The 23030-nt window shown below is 35.3% G+C and overlaps 1 protein-coding gene across 1 annotated transcript in view; it reads right to left on the minus strand.

Annotated features, from left to right (window-relative positions):
• Catspert (catsper channel auxiliary subunit tau) overlaps positions 1–23030 on the minus strand; it is a 77518-nt gene that overhangs the window by 14649 nt on the left and 39839 nt on the right. Inside the window, exons 13-15 of the mRNA XM_090355211.1 lie at positions 22324–22553; positions 3758–3822; positions 118–173 (exon numbers count right to left, since the gene is read on the minus strand). Of these exons, the coding sequence (XP_090211337.1) occupies positions 118–173; positions 3758–3822; positions 22324–22553 (351 nt within the window). The remainder of the gene's footprint in view (positions 1–117; positions 174–3757; positions 3823–22323; positions 22554–23030) is intronic.

Raw genomic sequence — 23030 nt, forward strand, 5'->3', positions numbered from 1 at the left:
AAATTCATAAATTTGTAAGAATAAAGAATGTTTCCTTATGATAGAATATTCCTGGCAGGAATATTAAAGCAAAGTAAAGCACCAGCAGTTGTTTTAAAAGATAAATCAATAACTTACACTTTTTCCTTTTTTCTTTTCTTTCTTTGGTTTTAAGAGCACATTACGTATTAGATCTGAAAAAGAATGAAAGATGATTATATAAACAAAGCAGCATCTGTAACATGTGGTAAGTGCATTTTCCAGACATGTCTCTGACCAGCGGTTGTGTGAATGCAAAGTGACTGAGAGGACCGCCTCTGAAGCAGAGCCATGAGAAGACCAGTCTGTACAACTGACCATTTAACTTTGGGAAGTAATCCTGCCTCTCAGCTGTGTGAGTTAACGGGCTAACACATAATACTCCCTGGAGCATAAGAAGTACAGAGTGAAGGTAAAGTGGGTAGCTCTCAGGTTTGTCATCCAATAACTACAATTTTCTATACTGTTGTTAAAATGTATCTATTAAGGTTTTTGACATTAAACATCATCACAACACATGGTGTACATTTCTGGTACATAACTGATTGCCTTTTAGCCAGATTATGGTAAATACTAGCATTAAGTACTCCTACTTTTTGACTCTGGTTCTTAAATGTTAAGAAATGAAGTATAAGAAAAAATTTCAATGTCATCGTTGTACATGTTTTTTGTTTTGGGGTTTTTTTTTCCCAGTCCTCAGCTTGAGCTCAGGGCCTGAGCACTGTCCTTGGACTTTCTCAAGGCTAGAGCTCTACCACTTGAGCCTCAGCACCACTTCTGGCTTTTTTGTATGTATGTGGTACTGAGGAATTGAATCCGGGTCTTCGTGCATGCTAGGCAAGCACTCTACCACTAGGCCAAACTCCCATCCCCTGTACATCTGGTTTTTATGGCTACTAAATCTTCTATACATTATTCAAAGCTACTCATGGCTTCTTTCTATCATTCCTGGAGCAGCCTCATTTTAGCCTATGATCTGACAATTGGTTGGGTGACACTTCATTGTACTCTTAAAGCTATGTATTCTATGTATTCTATGATCTCTATTCTAGATACCTTTCATGGAAATTATTTTTATTCTCAAGGTGCCTAAATCTATCTGAGCCTTCATGAGGCTGTGTCATCCATGGCAGAAGGTAGAAGGAGGCCAGATTCGCCCTCTTACAACAAACCCACTCCTGCAACAACAAACACACTAAACATGATGGGATTAATCTATTCACTTTTTTTTTTCTTGCCAGTATTGGGCTTGAATTCAGGGCCTGAGCACTGGCAAACATTTCCCATTTGTTTTCTTTGGATTCTCTAGATTGCTTCCTTTATTATGCAAAAGCTTTTCAATTTGATGAAATCCCATTTTTCAATTTTATTTATTTATTTATTCATTCATTCATTCATTCATTCATTCATTCTGCCAGTCCTCGGGCTTGAACTCAAGAGTCGAGCATTGTCCTTGGGCTTTCTCAAGGCTAGAGCTCTACCACCTGAGCCACAGAACCACTTCCAGCTATTTTCTAGGTACGTGGCACCAAGAAGTCAAATGCAGGTTTTCATGCATGCTAAGCAAGCACTCTACCACCAGGTCAAACTCTGGCCCCCATTTTTTCAATTCTTGTTCTTATTTTCTAAGGTTCCACTCAGAAAAGCATTATTTATGCCTATTTCCTCAAGGATTTTTTCTGTTTTTCTCTAGCAGTGTTAAGGTTTACAGTGACAGTTTAGCAGTTTATTTTATTTGAAATTGATTTTTGTATAGGATGGAAACATCAAAACTTAGCAAAGCTCCAGAGAAATCTTTCCTGACTGTATGTCACATTCTCTGGGAAGGAGAGTTGAGTCCCCAAGGCCTCAAGTAACACAGAGACAAGTAGCATTCACTTCTTTCCCACTTACTGCAGGGGGCTTCACTAAGCCCATGCAGCAGCTCTTGGTTTGAAATGTCATGTCTGCAGCTGGCAGATGCTACAGATCTGCAGCTGTCTGTGCTGGCAAGCAAGCTGGTAGCTCCAGAGCTTGAGGGGCAGCACTCACACCACACTCCCACTGTGCACTACCACGAGGTGGTGTAGCTCTACTCTGTGAGAGTCTCTGCTCAGATTGCTCATGATACCCTTTGAAATTTAGGTGGAGATGACCATGCTTTCACAGATAAAAACCCTGTGTATCTGCAGAGTTGGCACCACATAATTGGCACTAGGGCTATGATTTTTGCCCCAATGGCAGGATCATGAGTTGTACCAGGGCTGGCTTGAGCTATGGCTAGAGTGGCTACGGAAGAGTATCCTGGAATGTGGAGAACAGACATGTGTGACCCATCACATGTGGCTATGAACACTGGCCTCTGGAAATTTTTCTGTTAAGTTCCTGACTTGCTTTTGGAGTCTTGGTCCCGAGGTCTTGAATAGCAATAGAAACTTTCTATGCATATGAATCTTTTCAGCAAAGGATTGCCTGGATCAACCCTGGATCTGGTTCCCTAAATATGACTTTTTACTTTTCACATGACCAACCTCCGCATTTTTCAGATATTCCCATTCTGCTTCCTTTTAGCTATAAAGTCCTTCCTTAAATTAGTTTTCTTCTCTATTATTTTATTACATGTAGTTTAACAAAAATCCATGCAGCTCCTTCCATGCATGTTTGGCTTAGAAATTTCTTCAATTGGATGCCCCTATTATAATAGTTCGTAATTTTTAACTATTATTTTTCTAAAATAAGTAATCATTTAAATGTACTTTAAATGTTTTCTGTCATTTGAAGTATTAGTTCCTAAAACTTCATGTTCCAAAGTAGCATCCTCATGGAATAGATGAACGAGAACACAAATGACTAAGGTATTAAGTTATGACCATGGTATTCTTCATATTGGCCTATTCTACTGTTCAAGCTAAGGTAAACATCCTGTTTGCTAGATTTGTTCTAAAATTATACTTTACCATACTTTGACCTGTTTTTTTCCTATAAGTCCTTAATTGGATAATACTCTCTACAACCCAAGAATTTTTATGACACAAAGAAATCTAATTGCCTGCACACCTTTCTCCAGCATTCATTTGAAATAAATTATCTAGTCTCTGAATGGATATGAAATCACTACATAGCTATGACTATTCCAACTATTAGAATTTTAAAATATTCCTGCACTAACTGGTAAAACATGGCTACCTATCTACCTTGACTCCCTGGTAGTTTCTAGTTCTCTCAACACTGACAGCCCAGCAAGGAGCCTCAGGAACCATAAGCAACAGCATTTTTTGACCTGTCCTTTTCATGTTCATGCTGAGCATTTGCTAACTATTGGATTATTACACTACTGGTGTGTTGAATGTGTCTTATAATGGTATCAATGAATGATAAAACCTTTTGATTAGATCTATATGGTAGACAAAATCTGAAAACACAGGTAAATATATTGTAATGAATAATATAACATAATAATTGACTAATATTGGATTATAAAGGAGAATAAAAATTATCAGAATCAATCTGTATTTTGCTTTGCTTTACTTTTCAGTGATACTCTAATACCACAAAGATTTTTTGGCAATAATAAAAAACATAATTTCCCTTTTAAGGAAAAGTTTTGATAACAATTATTTGAGTTAATGTTCCAACATTTCACTGGATAAATATATGAAAGACATAATGACATATAAAAAAACAACTGATCAAAAAAAAAGAAAAAAATCTCATTAAAGACCTGGGACATGCAAAAAATAAAACAAAAACAAAAACTGACCTTCAAGGTAAGTTTTCCTAGGTAGATTTCCACGAAGTTTCAGCTGGAATAAAAATAGAGAATATATATAGAAAAATGTAAGTAAATGTCAATATAACTTCCAAACAGTATCATTGATGGCAAAATATGTGAGATTAAAGTGTTACTGTTTGTGTACATACTACACAAGAAAAAGTTTACTTACAATTCAGTCAATGAAATTGGGAAATATTAGAATGAAGCCATAGGTAAAGCATTGTTTTAATATGTTAAAGTAATAAATGTCAAGCATTAAGAGAAAATGTATAATATTACATTGTGCATCCTTAACCTCTTCTCATTCTCCAAAGTCCTAGGAAACAAGGAATATTAATTTCAAATATAAATATAAATAAAACAATGAGCATCAAAAAGTACATGTCAAAATATAAGGTAGAAGTTATAACAGAGAACATAGTGTAATATAATGCTTACAGAATTTACTCCTTTATTGGAATGGACTGCTCTCACCTGACAAATCAAATATATCAGAACTCCAAAATATAACCAAAATCTTGAGGCAGACAGCGCATTGCATAATTATAGAAAAGTAAAATTAGTCAAACTCAGGTATTTAAGGAAATCTGTGTCAAATCACTGACTGTTGAGATAACAAAAGAAACACAAGAGTCACAAAAATGGAATATAATCTTTGTAAAAATACTTTTATAAGTTACAAATGAATGATTGTAGCCCCTAAAATTTGACAACAGAAATCCCTAAAAAAGGAGGAAAATGGATTTCCAGGGTTACCATATTGTAACAAAAGTTTCAAAGTATGCAAAGAGGCATGAAATACGGCCCCTCACCTCACAGGGAGGAAAAGGCAAAAAAAACACTGCTAAGGAAGTCTAGATTTTGAACTTAATAGCCCTTAAATATTTATTTTAGACTTAGGTATTGTTGAAATAACTTTTCTAACTAGGCTCAAAAACCTAAAGAGATCCATGAGCAAAAAAACTAAAGTAAACCTAAAGAACTAAAGTAAGAAAATGATATATGAGCTCTGGGCCTGAGCACTGTCCCTGCTCTACTACTTTGAGTCACAGTGTCACTTCTGGTTTTCTGGTGGATCATGGTTCAAAGCCAGCTCTGGCACAGAAGTGAGACTCTTATCTCCAATTAACCACCAGAAAACCAGAAGTGACACTGTGACTCAAAGTAGTAGAGCAGGGACAGTGCTCAAGCCCAGAGCACTGGACCCAAAGACGGATCCAAAAAAAAAAAAAAACCCAAAACAAAGAAATAATATAAATAAATAACAAATATAAAATGAAAGCAATATATAATTTCAGGATTAGATAACATATATTAACAATATTTCTACATGTTTAACAGCAGATTAAATGAGAAAGAAAAATCAGGTAACTTGAAAATAGGACATGTGAAATTATTCAATCTGAGCAGTAGAGAGGAAAAAGAACAAAGAAAACTAACAGCACCTAAAGTGCATATAACCAATTCTACATTATGGAACACCAGGAAAAGAATAAGATAACAGAAGAAATTAGAGTACCTTATCACCAAACATTTCCAAAACTTGGTGAAAGTAATGAGTCTAAAGGTCCAAAAAGCTCAATTAATTCCACAAAGGATAAACCCAAAGAATGTCACACCAATACATATTGTAACTACGTTGCCCCTCACCAAGCTCCCAAACCAAAACAAAACAAAAACCAGAGAGAATGTAAGACTAGTAAGAATGAAATGACTCTTACGAATATAAGAATCATGTAAAACAGATTCTCAAGATGAACAATTTTTCCTCAGAAACCATTTAGGTCAGAAGGCAAAAGATTAATATATTTAAAGTGTTGAAAGAAAAAAATTTTCTTGACCAAAATTTCTATAGCCAGCGATCAAAAGAAATTAAGACATCCTCAGATTAAGGAAAGATGGGAAGTTTGCCATTATTAGCCCAGCTACAAGAAGTGGCAAGAGACTCCTTGGCACTTTTGCTTCATGAAAATTTTACTTTCAATGCATTTATCAGGATATAACAACACTATCAAGATGTAACCCAATTATTTTCAGCCTGCAATTAGTGTACCAGACATAACACCATTTTTTAGGTTACAGTAAATTTATAAACCCATTATTTTAAGCTTATAATGAGTTAAATAGGATTAATCCAATCCTAAACTGATGAGTATAAATATATCTAATACTGAAGTAACTAACTATAAAGACAACCTTAAAAGCTGAGTGTGGAGGAACACACCTGTCATCCCAGTTAATCTGGAGGCTGTGTTTGGGGGATCATAACTTTCAAAACAGCCTGAGCCACATAGTAAGATCCCATTTCTCTGTTTCTTTTCTTTCTCATTCTTTCACATGTAAACACACACATACACACATACATGAACACATCTGAAGGCAGAGATTATGTATAAGACAGTAATAGTAAAGATTTAAGTATTTCCTTTGGACAGTGGATGGATAATACAGACAGAAAGCCAATAATAAAACATTGCATTTCCCCTATATTTTAAATCCACCAGATCTAAAAGACATAGTGAGAACATTACCCTCAAAGCAGAGCAATACACGTATTCTTCTCAAGCTCACACAGAACATTTTCCAGAACAGAGCATATATCAGGCAAAAAAACCAAGTAATGATAAATTTAAAATAGAAATAATTTCAACAGCTTGATACTGGCACAAGAACAGACCCAATGGAATAGACCAATGGAATAGAACTGAAGACCTACAGATCGACCCACAGACCTATGGCCACCTAATCTGATAAAGGATCCAAGAATGTTGGCTGGAAGAAAGACAGCCTCTTCAACAAACAGTGCTGGCAGAACTGGCTAACCACATGTATACAACTAAAGTTTGGTCCTTATCTGTCTCCCTGAACCAGAACCAACTCCAAATGGATCAAAGACCTTCAGGTAAAAGCAGATACCCTGAAAATTTTACAGGAAGAAATAGGAGACACACTTGGGCTCCTTGGCATGGGTGGAAGCTTTCTTAATAAAGGCCCAGGAACAAAACAAATCAAAGAAAGTTTGGACAAATGGGGCTGCTTTAAACTGTAGAGCTTCTGTTGGCAAAGGACATAGCAAACAAGATAAATAGAAAGCCCACAGAGTGGGAAAGGATCTTCACTTGCCATACAACAGACAACGGTCTTTATATCTAAAATATACCTAGAGTTTAAGAAATTAAATCTCTCAAAAAAACAAATCCTCAAAGAAACAACCATTCCATTAAATGGTGGGCTAAAGACACAAAGAGAAATGTCTCTGAAGAGGAAACAAAAATGGCCAATAGACACATGAAGAAATGCTCATCATTTCTGTCCATAAAAGAAATGCTAATCAAAACAACTTTAAGATTGAGATTTCACCTCACACCAGTTAGAATGGCCATTATCAAGAAATCTAGCTGGGCAAGATGGCTCACACCTGTAATCCTAGCTACCCAGGAGTCTGAGATTTGAGGATTGCGGTCCAAAGCCAGCCAGGGCACTAAAGCCCGTGAAACTCTTATTTCCAATTAACCATTAGAAAACAGGAAACGGCACTGCAGCTCAAGGAGTACGGTAGTAGCCTTGAGCTGAAGAGCACAGGGACAGTACCCAGGCCCAGAATTAAGCCCATGACCCACAAAAAATAACAAAAGTAAAAATAAATTTAAAAATCTAATAACAACAGATGCTGGTGGGGATGTGGCCAGAAGGGATCACTATTGCACTGTTGGTCAGAGTGTAAACTCATTCAACTACTATGGGAAAGTAGTATGGAGGTTCCTCATAGAACTCCCATATGACGAGCAATCCCACTCTTGGCATTTACCCAAATGACCAGAAACAAGAATATACTAAAGCCACTAGCACAACGATGTTCACTGCAGCATTATTTACCATAGCTAAGATATGGAACCAACCCAGATGCTCCTCAGTAGATGGATGAACCAAGATAATGTGGTACTTATACACAATGGAATTCTATGCTGCAATCAGAAAGAATGACATTGCCCCATTCATAATGAAATGAAAAGATTTGGAAAAAATATATTACGTGAAGTAAGCCAGACTCAAAGGGGGATAGGCTCAATGGTTTCCTCCATTTGTAGCTATTAGTATACATCTAGGATTCTCATAAAAGAGGATCATAATAGCTCAAAAACTATGTACATAGGGCCATATAGGAAGAGGATATGCAAAATGAACTCCAGGATATGGAAACAAGAGATTTATCTTTGTGGTTGTTTCTTTTCTCTTCTTTTCCCCTTAAGGTTTATCTCATGTTGTTACTATATTGGGATGTGGTACCTGGTAAATTGTATATATGTTTATCTGTTTATTTGAAAAACGGAAGGTAAGGGTAAAACAAGATGAGTGGGAGGAGGAGGGAATGTAGGAGAAAATCATGGGAAAGGATAACAATGCCAACTAATTGCATAACTTACAAGAACAGGACAATTTCTTAGCAACAAATAACCTACCAAGATTGAATAATAAAACTAAAACTTGAACAGATTAATAATAAAGTCAAAATGTACTAAACTACTCTAGCATGTCAATGGCTTAAGCCTGTAATCCTAGCTTCTCGGGAAGGAGGCTAAGATCTTGAGATGGTGGTTCAAAGCTAGTCCAGGCAGGAAACTGTGCGACTCTGATTCCAATTAGCCACCAAAAATCCAAAAATGGAGCTGTGTCTCAAGTGGTATAGCACTGCATTAGCATTCAGCAAAAAAAAAAAAGTTCAGAGATAGCACTAAGGCTCTGAATTCAAGCCCCAGAACCAGTACAAAAAATTAAGAAAAAATGCAGCAGTCAAAATAGCATGATACTAGCATATAAACATGAGCAAAAAGAACAGAATCCAGAAATAAGTCCATGCATTACAACCATCTGGTTTTCAACAAAGGGGCAAAGTACACATAGTAGTAATGCAATAGTCTTCAGTGATTTTCCACATGATAATAAATGTAATTGTGCCCTTGTCTTATTCCATATATAAAATTCAAAGTGGATTGATATTCATATAAGATATGAAAATGTAAAAAATTAGAATACAGTGGGAAAAACCTTATAACACTGTGTGTTCTTTCAGTCTATAGACTGAAAGAAAATACTGTCAAACTTTCTATCTCATAAAAGGTTAATATTCAGAATAAAGAGCTCAAGTAACTAGACATGGGGAAACCATCTGATTTAAAAATAGATCAGATTAAATGTTTAAAAGACATACAAATAACAAAAGGGTACAGAAAAAAATTCTCAACATCTCTATTCACTAAGGAAGTATAAACTAAAACCACAAAGAACTGTTAAAACAAATATTATCAAAAAGATACAGCATGAACTCACATGAATGGGGAGAAAATGGAACTATTTATATACACTGCTGATGGGGAAATAAATTAATGCAGTCATTTTAGAAAACACTATAAAGGACCTATATAAAGGTCCAAAGCAAAAGTAGAATTAGTATATGATCCACCATTTCTCTACGCGGTATATATACAAAGAAAATAAAATTGGTGTGTAGAAGGTTTATTTGCTCTTCCATATTCATTGTAGCATTAGTCACAATAGCCAAGATGTGAAACCAACCTATGTGCAAGTACAGCAAGAGATTCCTGAGTAAAATATATGGTAGAAATTCACCTTGTAATACTACTCAACTTTAAGAAATTAAATCCTGTCATTTGTGGCAATGTGGATTAATCTGTGGGGCATTTTGTTTAATGAAATAAACACTGGTTGATAGTGTATAATCTCATTTATACAGAGATTATCTTTAATAATAATAGAATGATGGTTATCAAGGCTGTGAGCTGATGTAAAATACTGATCAAACAACACAAAATTTCAATTAATAAAAATAAGTTCAAGAGATCCATTGTGTAACATGATTACAGTTACAATACTTAAAAACTTCTGATAATAGATTTTAAGTGTTCTCAACACCAACATAAAGTGGGGCGATCTGTGCATTAATCAGCTTGGTTTAGTCAATTAGTCATTCTGCAATGCACATATTTCAAAACACTGTATACAGTGCAAATGAATACAATTGCCAAATTAAAAATTAAAGCAGTGAAGTGCTGATATGTGTTACAAAATGATGAACCTCAAAAAACAATGCTAAATAAAGGAAGCTAGACAGAAAAGATTATTCATTGAATTATTACATTTACATTATTCAGAATAAGTATTCAGAATAGAGACAGGTTATATTAGTGGCTTGGAGGATGATCGAATAAAGCAGCTTTCTTTGGCTGCAATAATTCCCTCAAAGGGAAAGAGGCTAAATAAAGGCCTCCTCCTAACAGCATACCCATAACTTGGGCTTGAGCCCTGTATTTCTAATGTGGGAGCTGGACCACAACTTATAACATCCAGAGATTCCATCCCTTGTTCTGAAATCCACTTCTTTTGGTATAACTTTTGGATGCAGACCCTCCAGGATTCAAGTGCCCCTTTCTTCCTGGAATAAAATCTAGGTTAATGGGACACACACTAGGTCCCATCACTGTAGTTTATCTGGAGTCAAATGAGTCACAATCTTCTCCCTCCTTCACTGCCCCATTCTGCCATCCCTTAATGTTCAGCTACAATCTCTACTGTCCAGGCGGAGGGGCATCATTCTTGACAGATCTGACTCCTTAGCAACCACAGGCAATTTGCTGCCTTCTGTATTTATCATCAAAATTGAACAAGGAATTCCCAAGAGGCACCAAAGCATATTTCCTACATGCTTTATATTTTCCTCCATAGTCATGTTGCATGGATTGCTGGTGCAATCAAAGGAAATCTAATTACTTAGGCAGTGGCCATAGTTTAGAGTTCAGTGGGCCTTTTCCTTTGCCTATTAATAGAAGTGACCCTCCCTAGTTTTGTAACCAAGAATTCCATATCACAGAGCCAAATGTAAGACAGGAAGTACAAATTCCTCAAATGATAAGGATGACAGATAAAAGACAGGTTGCTTAAATTCGAATTTCAGATAAAATGTTTCAGATATTATATGACCAATTTGTTTAGCTTGAATTCAAATATTTAACCAAAGTTCATGTATTCTATTTGCTAAATCTTTGGCAATACTATCTAATGTGTCAAGAGGAATGATGCTAACGAATCAGGCCACTCTTACTTTCACTCAATGGTTCTTATACTCATATATTCTATCTATTGGAATCACAGATTTATACAAAGATCTAAAGTGTACATTGCAAAATATTGCCAATAAACTGATGTTTCTACTGTACTCTTAACAGGTCATTTTATCATTCACTTTTTTGGGACTGATTTAATCAGCTGTAGTTATGAACCCATTCTTGTGCCTTCTTGGGTCTCTTGGTCTTGTGTAATGTTATTTCATAACCTGAGTTCTCTCTACCACACTCTGTGAGCCCCCAAATGATGATGTTGTTTAAGTCTCTGTGATCAGTAAATAAAAATATACTCCACATATATGTGGAGTATTCATGGGAAGATAAATTGATGATGTGTTCAGAGGTTTCCAAACTAAACTCAGCTTAACATCAAGTGACAGGCTGTATTAGCAAAAGATGGTAGTACTGTTTTTGACAAGTGCGAGATTGGTTTTGGTGCTGGCAAAAAGGACATCAATGTTAATAAGTGATTCAGCATTGGTTAGCGTGCTGTTTTTTTTTTTTTTTGTATGGGTCATGGGGCTTGAACTCGGCCTAGGTGTTGTCCCTGAGCTCTTTAGCTCAAGGCTACCTCCTTAACCCTGAGCTTGGGCATTGTCCCTGAGCTCTTCAGCTCAAGGCTACTGCCCTACCCTTGATCCAAGCTCCACTTCCCGTTTTCTAGTGGTTAAATGGAGATAAGAGTCTCGGGTCCTTCTGTGCCTGGGCTGTTTTTGGACCTTGATCCTCAGATCTCAGCTTCCTGATTAGCTAGGATTACAGACCGGAGCTACCACACTCAGTATCATGCTGTTAACTCTTGCACAGATTCTGTGCTAGCCACTATAAATGCCATGTCATTAATGCCATGTATTGTCAGCTCTTGGACATCTAATAACAGAGATGGTTGAAAGTAGCTGGTTGACTCATTTTGTCCATTTGGTTGTTCAATGGCTACCCCCTTAAAGGTGTTCTCTGATGAACATTACCTTTAGTTTCTGTGTCCACTCCATGTCTCAACACCAGATTACTCATTAGCCAGCCAAGACATTTGTCACTGCTTTAGAGTTTCTATATACCAGTAAATTCATGACAGTGTTTGCTTCTGGAGAGAAGTTGTGGTAAATGATACTAGAGATCACAGACAAAGGAAACTGATTTTATTTATCAGATTTTAACTTTTTTTTTTTGCCAGCCCTGAAGCTTGCACTGATGGTTTGAGCACTATCCCTGAGCTTCTTTGTGCTCGTCTAGTGCTCTACCACTTGAGTGATGCCTCATTTCTGCCTTTCTCTTAGTTGTTTACTGGAGGTAAGTGCCTCATGTACTTTTCTGCCTAGACTTTGAATAGTGATTCTCAGATCTCAGCCTCCTGAGTAGCTAGTATTACAGGCATGAGTCACTGGTTGGTGTCTTTATTTAAAAGAGTGACTTCTAACAGTGACAAAATGATGATAATGTGTTATGTGTTGGGACTCTACTGAGACTTCACTGAACAAAAAGACTGAATAGGAATTTCCCTCGATAGTCAATGCCATCAGAAGAGCCAGGAGTAGTGGTTAAATGCACACCTAAGAGGTTGAATTTGGGCCTTATGTGTGTTTAACCTTTTGTGAAATTAATACAGATTTCTAGATATCATCCCCTACACACAGAGAAACATTATTTATCCCTGTAAAAAGAATGAGATCTTGCCATTGGCAGTAACATGTATAAGCTGATGGGATATTATGCTAAATGAAATAAGCCAGAATCAGAAATAAAAATATCATATTATCTCACTTAAAATATGGATCTAAAACATAAATTCAAATATGTAGAGAATGAATAACTGGTTATAGGTAAAGAAAGACAGAGAAGTCATAGGATAGCAGATATGTAGGATTAACAACATGAGCAGAAAATTGTTCTATATAGGAGTTATGCTGAAGTAGTTGATTTTAGTTGCTTTGCAACCAAAAGAATAATCATGTGAGACAATAGCCATGTTGATTTTTCACACATTAATCTTTTTATTTCCTAAATGTCCCATAACATTATGTTAGTACACATGCATTAAATATATACAAAGAAAACATGTATGCAAGGCAATAGGTATGGTAATTATATTGCTAGATGGTCCAGGCTGACCTTGAATTCATGATCCTCTTACCTTAGCTTCCTGCATACCAGGATTAAAGGCATGAACAACACTTAGCTACAAAATCTTGATGGTAAGAGAAAAAAATGCACAAGGAACCAAAATAAAATTAACATATGACTTCTCATCAGAAAAGATGTCCTTAACCAAGGTTAACAGGATAATATTAAATGTGTTGTGAAAAAAAAGCAAAAAGAAAGGACTGTCAACCAAGACATAAATTATAACAAACTAATGAAACTACCTTTCTTTTCTATCATGAGAAAAACATATTTCCAGATCTAAAAAATACCAATCCAAATAAAACATTATTTACCAGTCCTTCATTAATATCATTTGAAGGCCTATAACATATACTGATTGTATTAAGCACTAGAGATATAAAAACTGGTAAGGCAAGATAAAAAAGAAATGAGGAATTACATGGAATTGAATAAGTAAAGTTTCAATATTAAAAGCTAACTCCAAAAAAAGATGTATTCAATTAGTTTTAAAAATGAAATGAAAATGACTGAGTTACCAGATATAATATAGAGAACACAAGGAAATTCATTCCCAAACAAGACAAGAAACAAGTAAATCTTTTCGCATGGAACATTCAAGAAGAAATGTCTAATAGAATTTTGGATAAAATGTTGTGAGCTCAAATGAGAAAAAACAGTGCTATATGTGCTTTGTAATTCACTGATATATAAATAGTGATTGAAGCAAACATATAGCTGACATAAAGATAAAAGACATCAGGCAATACAGAACGGTTGATAGTCTGGTTGGAAATAATGGCTGGTAGTCTGATTTTTCCATTGTTTATCAAGATATGACCATCAAAAAAGTTCTCAATGCCAGTCATATTTTTTCAAATCAGATGGTTTTCAGACTAAAGAAAAGTGGCACTTGGTGTAATCCTCATTATTGTCAAAGGGACCAAGATCAGTGAAAGTGGTACAATCTGCAATTATCTGGGATTAATTGGGTATTCACTATATGCAATCAAAGTATGCATGAGTCTGAAGCACACACAGAAGAATGTATTTTTTTTTGGTATTGTATTATGGTTTGGGCAAGTAGTTCCCAGAAAAGGCTTAATCCCCAGTAGATGGATCTAATCATTTAGAAGCAATTGGATCATGTGGGGTTGGACCTAGTAAATGCATTAATCCATCGTTGATAGTTGAATGGACTACTGGGAAGTAGCAGAAACTGTGAAAATTGGGACCTTGTTGGAAAAGTAAATGATTGGAGCATCTATTTTAAGAGTGTGCCTTGTCCTTGGTCATCTCCCATGCCCTTATCTGGGTTGTTAAAAGGTAAGCAGCCTCCTCCACCGTGTTTTTAGTACCACAGGGCCCAAAATAACAGATATAATGACCTTGGACAGAAGCCATTAGCCAAATAAATCTCTCCCCCTTCAAGATGTTTTTCTCAAATGCTCTGTAACAAAAATGAAAAAGTGACTTTGATGTATTAGTTTTGTGGGTGACATAACAAATTACCAAACATTTGGTGGCTTAAACAAAATGTATTTTCTCACAGTCCTAGAGACCAAAAGTCCAGGTTCAAATCAAGGTATCAGTGGATCAAGCTCTCTCTGGAAACTCTGATAAGAAATCTGCTCTTGCATCTGTCTTCCAGCTTCTGCCAGATGTTAGCATTCACCGCCTTTCTATACTACAGAAAGAACATTTCCAAACATCTGTGCTACATCTTCACACTGCCTTCTCTTCTGTGTGTCAGCTATCCCTCTGCCTCTCTCTTATAAAATGCTTATGATGACAGTGGGAGCAATTTGGATTACTCACTATTTCTCCATCTCAAGATCATTAATTTAATTATGTCTACAAATATTGGGTCCTAGGGCTGGGGATGGGGCCTCATGGCTGAATGCTTGCCTAGCATGCACAATGACCTGTGTTTGATATAGCATACACACCATAAAAGCCGGAAGTGGTGTTGTGGTTTAAGTGGTAGAATGCTAGCCTTGAACAAAGAAACTCAGGGTCAGTGCTGAGGCCCTAAGTTCAAGCACCAGGATTGAAAATAAAAATATACTGTATGTATCCTAATATCGTTTGAAGTCATTAGAGAATCTGCTTCAGAATATTTATAGGATTAAAGGTGCCTCAGCCAGGCGCCTGTAATCCTAGCTACTCAGGAGGCTGAGATCTGAGGATCAAGGTTCAAAGCCAGCCCGGGCACAAATGGACCTGAGCTCCTATCTCCATTTAACCTCTAGAAAAGGGAAGTGGGGTTTGGCTCAAGGGTAGGGTGGTAGCCTTGAGCTGAAGAGCTCAGGGACAGTGTCCAGGCCTGGAGGTAGGGCAGTAGCCTTGAGTTGAAGAGCTCAGTGACAGTGCCCAGGCTGAGTTCAAGCCCTATGACCACCCCCCAAACAAACACACACAAAAAACAATAACAAAGAGAGTCACCCTCAATATCCATGGGGGTTTTGGTTCTACGACACAACTACCACATGATACCAGAATCTTGTGATATTCAACTACCTAATATAAAATGATGTAATTACACATATATTCTCCCATATACGGTCAATAATCTCTAGATAGTTTATAATACCCAATACAATGTTACATGAAAGTAGTTGTTACACTGTTACTGAGAAATATATAAAATCAGTACACGTATTTTAGAAATATTTTATATCTTTAGTAAACTAAGAGGTCAAGAGTTTCTGGCCTCCGGGAGTTAGAAGGGAAATATTCTCAGCTTGCAAACATCATTTCTTTCTACTTGCTATGCTGGGAAATCTGTCCCAAGGCCTTGTAAGTCTAGGTGAGTGCTCTACTGTGAAATAAATCTCCAAACTAGACAAACTCCTATGATCTAACCTGTTTGGATATCTCTCAACAAGAAACGCTATTTTGTTTTTCTTTTTCCTTTTTTACTCTTTCATTCTCCTTTTTTGTGGCATTTTCTTTTATGACTGTTTTGTCTTTTCCATATACATTTTAGTGAGTTATCAGTAATACCAACTAATTTTCCCTGCTTTTATATCTTCTTTTTACCAATTAGTCACTTATCTATAGCAAAAATTTTTCTAGACTCTTAATTTATCCCACAAGTATCCCGGTCCCATTCTTTTAAAATCTTGTTAGGAGAGCAGTTGAGAATTACCATTTTTCTACTAAATTTAAATAAACTGAATTGTTGAATTAATTATCTTCTGATTTGTTTCCTCTAAGTGGTAGCCAAAAAGAGATCTCATCTAATATATATTCAAATTGCAGTAAACACAAGTGCTATGAAAAAAAAATACTCCTCCAAAACTCCTAACATTTCTCATCAGAAAGACTTCGGACAACTAAAAGTCCAAACCCCAAATTGTCATTTCATGAGTCACATACAACACAGAAATATAAAAAAGATAATGCAGAGAAATACAATACTTCCAGAAACAATTATACAACAAAAAATCAGATGACAGTGAAGTAGAAAAAAAACTCATCCATTGAATTCAAAAGTACTGTTGAAAGAAATGTTCAGCAAAATAAAAGAGGACCTCTGCAGGCAACTACATAAACACAAAGAGTATACAAAGAAATAAAGTAGTTCAGCCAGTTGCTCATGGACCATGCCTGTAATCCTAGCTACTCAGGAGGCTGAGATCTAAGGGTTGTAGTTCAAAGTTAGTTTGGGTAGGAAAGTCTGTGAGACTCTGATCTCCAGTTATATCACAGGAAAAGCCAGAAGTGGCAGCACTGTGGCTCAAGTGGTAGAGTTCTAGCCTTGAGCAAAAGGAGCTCAGGGGTAGTACCCAGTTATAAAGATCAAGACTCAAAACTGGCAAAAAGATAGAGATAGAGATAGATAGATAGATAGATAGATAGCCAGAGGGGGGGGGAGGGAGGGAGGGAGGGATAGAATTCTAAGTGAATGCAAATAAAGAGCTAACTGAATATCCAGTTAAAAAACTGAATGAGAATATAGTAAAACAGCTAAAAGACCAAAGAAGACATAAACAAATTAATGGAATAAGGAAGTCAATGCAAAACATGAAAAAGGACACCAAGGGTGAAGAAAAAAAAATCCTGAAAAAAAAACAAAGCTGAAGGTTAAGAGATAAAATGTAAAGTAGGAAGCCTCTCCAGTGGAGTAAATGATAAGAAAGACCAATATCTGGGCTTTAAGACTAAACAGATGCAGTAGAAAAGGTATGTGAAAACACAAAAAGATCAAAGAAATATGAAAATAATTTTTCAGAAATTGTAGCCTCAATTAAAAGACTCAGTTCAATCTTCAACAACATACACAAAATGAAAAGTCTACTTGATTGTATCACACACGCACAAAAAATGAAGTCTACTTGATTGTATCAAAAACAAGATCAGGGACCGGGAGTTTGGCTTAGTGGTAGAGTGCTTGCCTAGCATGCACGAAGACCCGGGTTCGATTCCTTGGTAGAAAAAAGCCAGACATGATGCTGAGGCTCAAGTGGTAGAGCTCTAGCCTTGAGAAAGTCCAAGGACAGGGCTCAGGCCCTGAGCTCAAGCCCAGGACTGGCAAAAAAAAAAAAAACAACCCACAAACAAACAAGATCAACTGTCTACATGAAACATAACTTACAGGCAAAGACACAAACTAAAATGTAAAAGTCAGAAAATGATTACTTAAAAAGCAAGCATAAAGCCAAAACAGGAAGGAGTAACTATACTTATATCTGATAAAACAGACTTCAAGCTAAAATTGTCATAGATTAAAAAAAAGATTACTGCTTATTAGTAAAGGGAATAATCCAAAACCAACATACTATATTGAATGCCAACAAACTTAATTTTATAAAACACTACTGGACATGAAAGGACAGATGAGTCCAGATATAATAATAGTGGGTGACTTCTATATCATTAATTTGTTAATAGATTATCCAGATAAAAAAGAAAAATAATGCAAGAGTTAAATAACAAAATAAATTAATTTGACTTAACAGAATACAAAGTATTCTGTCCCACAGCTGTGGAATACATGTTCTTCTCAGCAGCTCATAAACCATTCTTTAAAAAAGATAACATTTTAAGATATTAAGCAAGTTTGTTTGTTTGTTTGGCCAGTCCTGGGGCTTAAACTCAGGGTCTGAACACTGTCCTTGGGCTTTCTCAGGCTCTACCACTTAAGCCACAGCACCACTTCCAGCTTTTTTTCTATGTATGTGGTACCAAGGAATTGGACCTGGGTCTTCCGTGTATGCTAGGCATGCACTCTACCACTAGGTCACAGTCCAGGTTCCATAAAGCAAGTTTTTTGTTTTTTTTTAAATGTTATTTTTATTGTAAAGGTGACATACAGAGGATTTAGTTATATAAATCAGATAATGAATATATTTCTTTTTGGACAATGTCACTCCTTCCCTCTGGGCAAGTCTTAAATACAAAAAAATTTCTTGTATTTTAAAAGATTATAAGAATAAAATTAGATATTAATGGCAAGTGCAATTACAAAAAAATAAAAACAGGTAAAGTAAATTATATACTTGAAGATCAATGGGTCAATAAAGAAATCAGGCATACATTTAAAAACTCTTAGATTGCAGAAGGAAAATAAAAACTAAACAGACTCTTTGGGACACAGAAAAGGCAGTGTTAAAAGTAAACTTTATAGCTGTGAAGGCCACATTAAAATCAGAATCATCTCAACTATATAATATGATAATCCATAAGGTTTTAGGAAAGCAAGAACAAGCCAAATGAAGAAATCTGTAGATGAAAATTTAATAAATACCAGGACAGAAATGAATGAAATAGAAGTAAAAATACAAAACCAAGAAATCAATGAAATAAAGTTTCTTCTCTGAAAAGTAATATCGATAAATCCTAAGCAAACTGACAAGAAGAAAGACAGACATCTAAAATTAACAAAATTAGAGACCAAAAGGGAGGTAATAAATAAAATTGAAATTCAGAGAATATTTTGAAACTATACAACAACAAAAAACTGAAAAATATCAAAAGAAATCAGTAGACACATCTGACTTAACAAAATTAAACCATAAAAACTATAAGGATATAAACAAATTAAACATATCAATAATAAGAAATAAGTTTGAAGAAGTAATAAAGAATTTCTCAAAAAATTGTACAGGATTATATAGATTCTTGAATTTTACCAGATCTTTAAATAGAACTACCACTGGGCTTCTCAAAGTATTATATAAAATACATAGGAAAGGAACACTATAAAAGCCATGCTAAAAAGTGTTATCCTAATACTAAAATAAAACATAGGCGATAAGTTCAACCTCCTTAATAAACATGAACACAAAAATCCTCAATATAATTCAAAAGCACACTAAAACACCATGGTCAAATTGGTTTCATTCCAGCAATACAAAGATGGTTCAATTTCTGCAAATCAATAAATGTAATATAGCACATAAATAGAATGGAGAACAAATAATTCAAGATTACTTCAACAGATAATTAAAAGTCTCTGACAAAACTGAACATTCCCTTACAATAAAAGCCTTGAAAAAATCAGGAACAAAAGGGTTATACCTCAACATAATAAAGGATATACATGACAAAATGATAAGTCAATGATACAGTAAGTAGGCAAAAATTTAAAGCACTTCTTCTAAAATCAGGAACAATTCAAGGATGTTCAGCTTATACTTTTATCAAATATAGAATATTAATAAATATCTGCGTTTAAAATAGCCAGACTAATATAAGGAAGAAATAAAGGAGATACAAACAGAAAAGGAGAAAATCAAATCATTCTTTTGTGTAGTATAATTCTATATTTGGACTCTAAAAATACTACCAGAAAATCTTATTTGATCTGAAAAACAGAGGCAAATGGTAAGATGCAATAATAACATATAAAAATCAATAGTTTTTTTTATCCACATAGAATGAGCAGGCTAAGAAAGGAATTAGGAAAACCATTTTATTCACAATAGTCTCAAAAAGTAAGTATGTTGGGTGGTATGCAAATATTTGCAAAGGTAATAACTGAAATATGGTAGGTTCATGGTAGATCCCCAATACTATAATTCCTTAGAAGGGCAAAATCAAAGTTCAGAAAAATAGAACAGTAGGAAATGGGTGCCTCAAGTGGGTGTGGGGGGATGGGAGGAGGGAGAAAGATGAAAAGGGTAGACAATGAAGAGGGTAGAATGCAGATGGAATACAATGCATATCCTACAAAATTAATAAGAGTTAAGGAAAAGTGGGTAGGAAAGGGGCAGGTGAGAATGTTGAAAGGGGTGACATTTACCAAGATACATCGTATTTATAAACTGCGCTGTTAAACAGCAACCTCTTTGAACAACTAGTTATAAGTAGTAAATTAAAATTTAAAAATTCCACTATAATCTAGGAATAAATTTAACTGAGACCTCTACAAAAAAAAATTTCTATGGGCTGGGAGTGTGGCCTAGTGGTATGGTAGCATGTTGCCTAGCATGCAGGAAGCCTGGATTTGATTCCTCAGTACCACATACATAGAAAGATTGGTGCTGTGGCTCAAGTGGCAGAACACTAGCCTGAAGCAAAAGTGCTCAAGGACTGTGCCCAGGTTCTGAGTTCAAGCTCCAGTATTGGGGTGGGAGGAGAAAAAAAGAAAGTAGTGCATGAAATTCTAATGATATTATTCACAGGAACTGAAAAATCAGTCCTAAAATCTACATGGCAACACAAGAGAGACAAAATAGCCAAAGCAATTCTTGACAAAAAGAGCAATGCTGGTTGTATACCTGAATTCAGAATGTACTTCAGAGACATGGTAATGAAACAGCATAGGGCCAACAATGCAAAAAGGACATATGAACCAATGGAACAGCGGAGTTACGTTTAAGTCCATGCATCTACAGAAGCCACAGGAAAACTGACACTGAAACTGAATTCCCATTTCTCACATTATACCAAAATAAGCATAGAAGGAGTATTGTTTGGGGAAGCTATGAGAAAGGAGGTGATGAGGGAGGTAAATATGACTGAAATATATTGTGTACTCTGTATGAAAGCAGAATGATAAAACCTATTAAAACTAATTTACAGGAGGTGGCTATGGGAGAAGATAGAGTAATAAAGGAGTGACTATGACTGAAGTGCACTTGTATGTATGCAAACCACAATGAAGCCCTTGGATTAAGATGCATTAACTTTTAAAAATGAAATAGTCAAATGTTATAGTAAAATGATGACTTTTGCTAATTGTCTCTTTTTTGCTTTTCTTCATGTTAAGTTTTCTGTAGTACTTTCAAGTTCACTAAATATAAAAGCATTGTTCATTCTTTTTATTACTTAAGCTATTAGGCAATTCCCTAGCTAGAGTTATTTAATAAAAATATTTTTTGAAACTTTGGGAAAAAAATAGAAATGACCTCGTTGGAAACCATTCAAAGGAAGGTTTGGAGATCTAGCCCAAGCTAGTTGAAGTCTTACTCCGAAATCAAGTCAACCTATTTGTACTGCCTTCTTTGTTTTGTGTTGGCTGGTTCTAACCTTGAACTCACTGCCTGGGCACTGTTCCTGAGTTGTTTTGCATTACCACTTGAGACACAGCTCCACTTTCAGCTCTTTTGGTGGTTAACTGGAGATAAGAATCTCGTGAACTTTCCTGCCTAGATTGGCTTTGAAACTGGATCCTCAGATCTCAGCCTCCTAACTAAGATGGGACAGCCAGTATGAGCCACCAGTGTCTAGTTTTCACTGCTTTTTGAAAGAACTATATGTAACAATGATTCAAATGTGATGAATATGCCAGAAGAGATTTTGGCTTTCTCATTTTGAAAATTTTTTTCGTATACTTTATATTTATATTCAAATTGTTCTAATTTTAATCAATTCTAGTTTATAATAAGGAGAACATGCATAATTTCCTGTAATAAAAGAGTTTAAAAATGTTTCACCCAAATATTTTTCAGGCTTTTGTGTTTCATTTGGATTTGCATTTTGATATTGTTGTACTTACAACTGAATTTTACACAGATCTCAGAGGCCAATTCTTATTACTGGTATAATGTGTCACTTTGTTTCTTCAAAGACTCTTACCTCATAGATCACTATAAATAGGACAGGAATAGCTAACATATTTAGACAAACTTTTACGGGAGACATGTGAATAAATATTCAATTTATTTGAATTTAATTGTTTTAAGATAAATTGTTTATCCTAGCCTTATATTTCTAATGTGAGGGCACATATCTTTAGTTCAAGTGACATCTTCTTTTGGATCTTGACTCTGAAGCTACTTTTTAACTTCAAATATAGGAAAATGAGCTCATGCTCTTCCTTTTACCTAAGTTTAGACAATTTATACTGAAGATGAATTTCACCTCCTCCTCCTTATTTTCTCACGATTTAAACAGAAACTGTTCAATTTTACCTCTGTTAGAGATGAGTCTGCTGTATAAAGGCATAGCTGTGGAGCTTTCAAATGTGATCCTGACGCAAATGGAGATAGATCTTTCCCGCTTTCCTCTGGCATTACTTCTGATTCATATCCTAAAGGTATTATTTTGTCGTCTTCTGTTATTTCCACAATAGGGATAAAGGGGAATGAAACCTGTGGGTAGGAGTCTGTATGTGTGAAGGTGTTGATTTATTAGGAAAAACAGCAATCTATCTTCATCTAAAATGGTAAAAGTTGGTATACACAGCCTTTTCTTATTGCTGTAATACAGCAACTAGAAAATATAGAAGTAAACTAACAATTAGTCATTATTCAGTAGGCAGTATCTAAAATTAGTAAGTTAGAATCAATTTACCCATATCTTTTATCATGTAACCATTGATATTTGTAAAGTATTAATTTCTATTACAGTAATAATACAATGAGAAAGTCTTCAGTTGCCTGAAACCATAGAATATTACCCATGATAATAATGAATTTGTAAGACAGTCTTTATAAAACAGTTTTCATATGTCGATCTCAAAAACATCTTTTAAAAAAGAATACAGGGTATAAGATTTTTGTGTTACACTGTTACTGATATGTCTTGAAAAAATTTTAATAACAAAATAACACAAAGATCATTATAAA

This window comes from Megascapheus bottae, chromosome 21 (genome assembly GCF_031878675.1).
Source record: "Megascapheus bottae isolate mThoBot1 chromosome 21, mThoBot2.hap1, whole genome shotgun sequence".
In the NCBI taxonomy this organism is placed as follows: domain Eukaryota; kingdom Metazoa; phylum Chordata; class Mammalia; order Rodentia; family Geomyidae; genus Megascapheus; species Megascapheus bottae.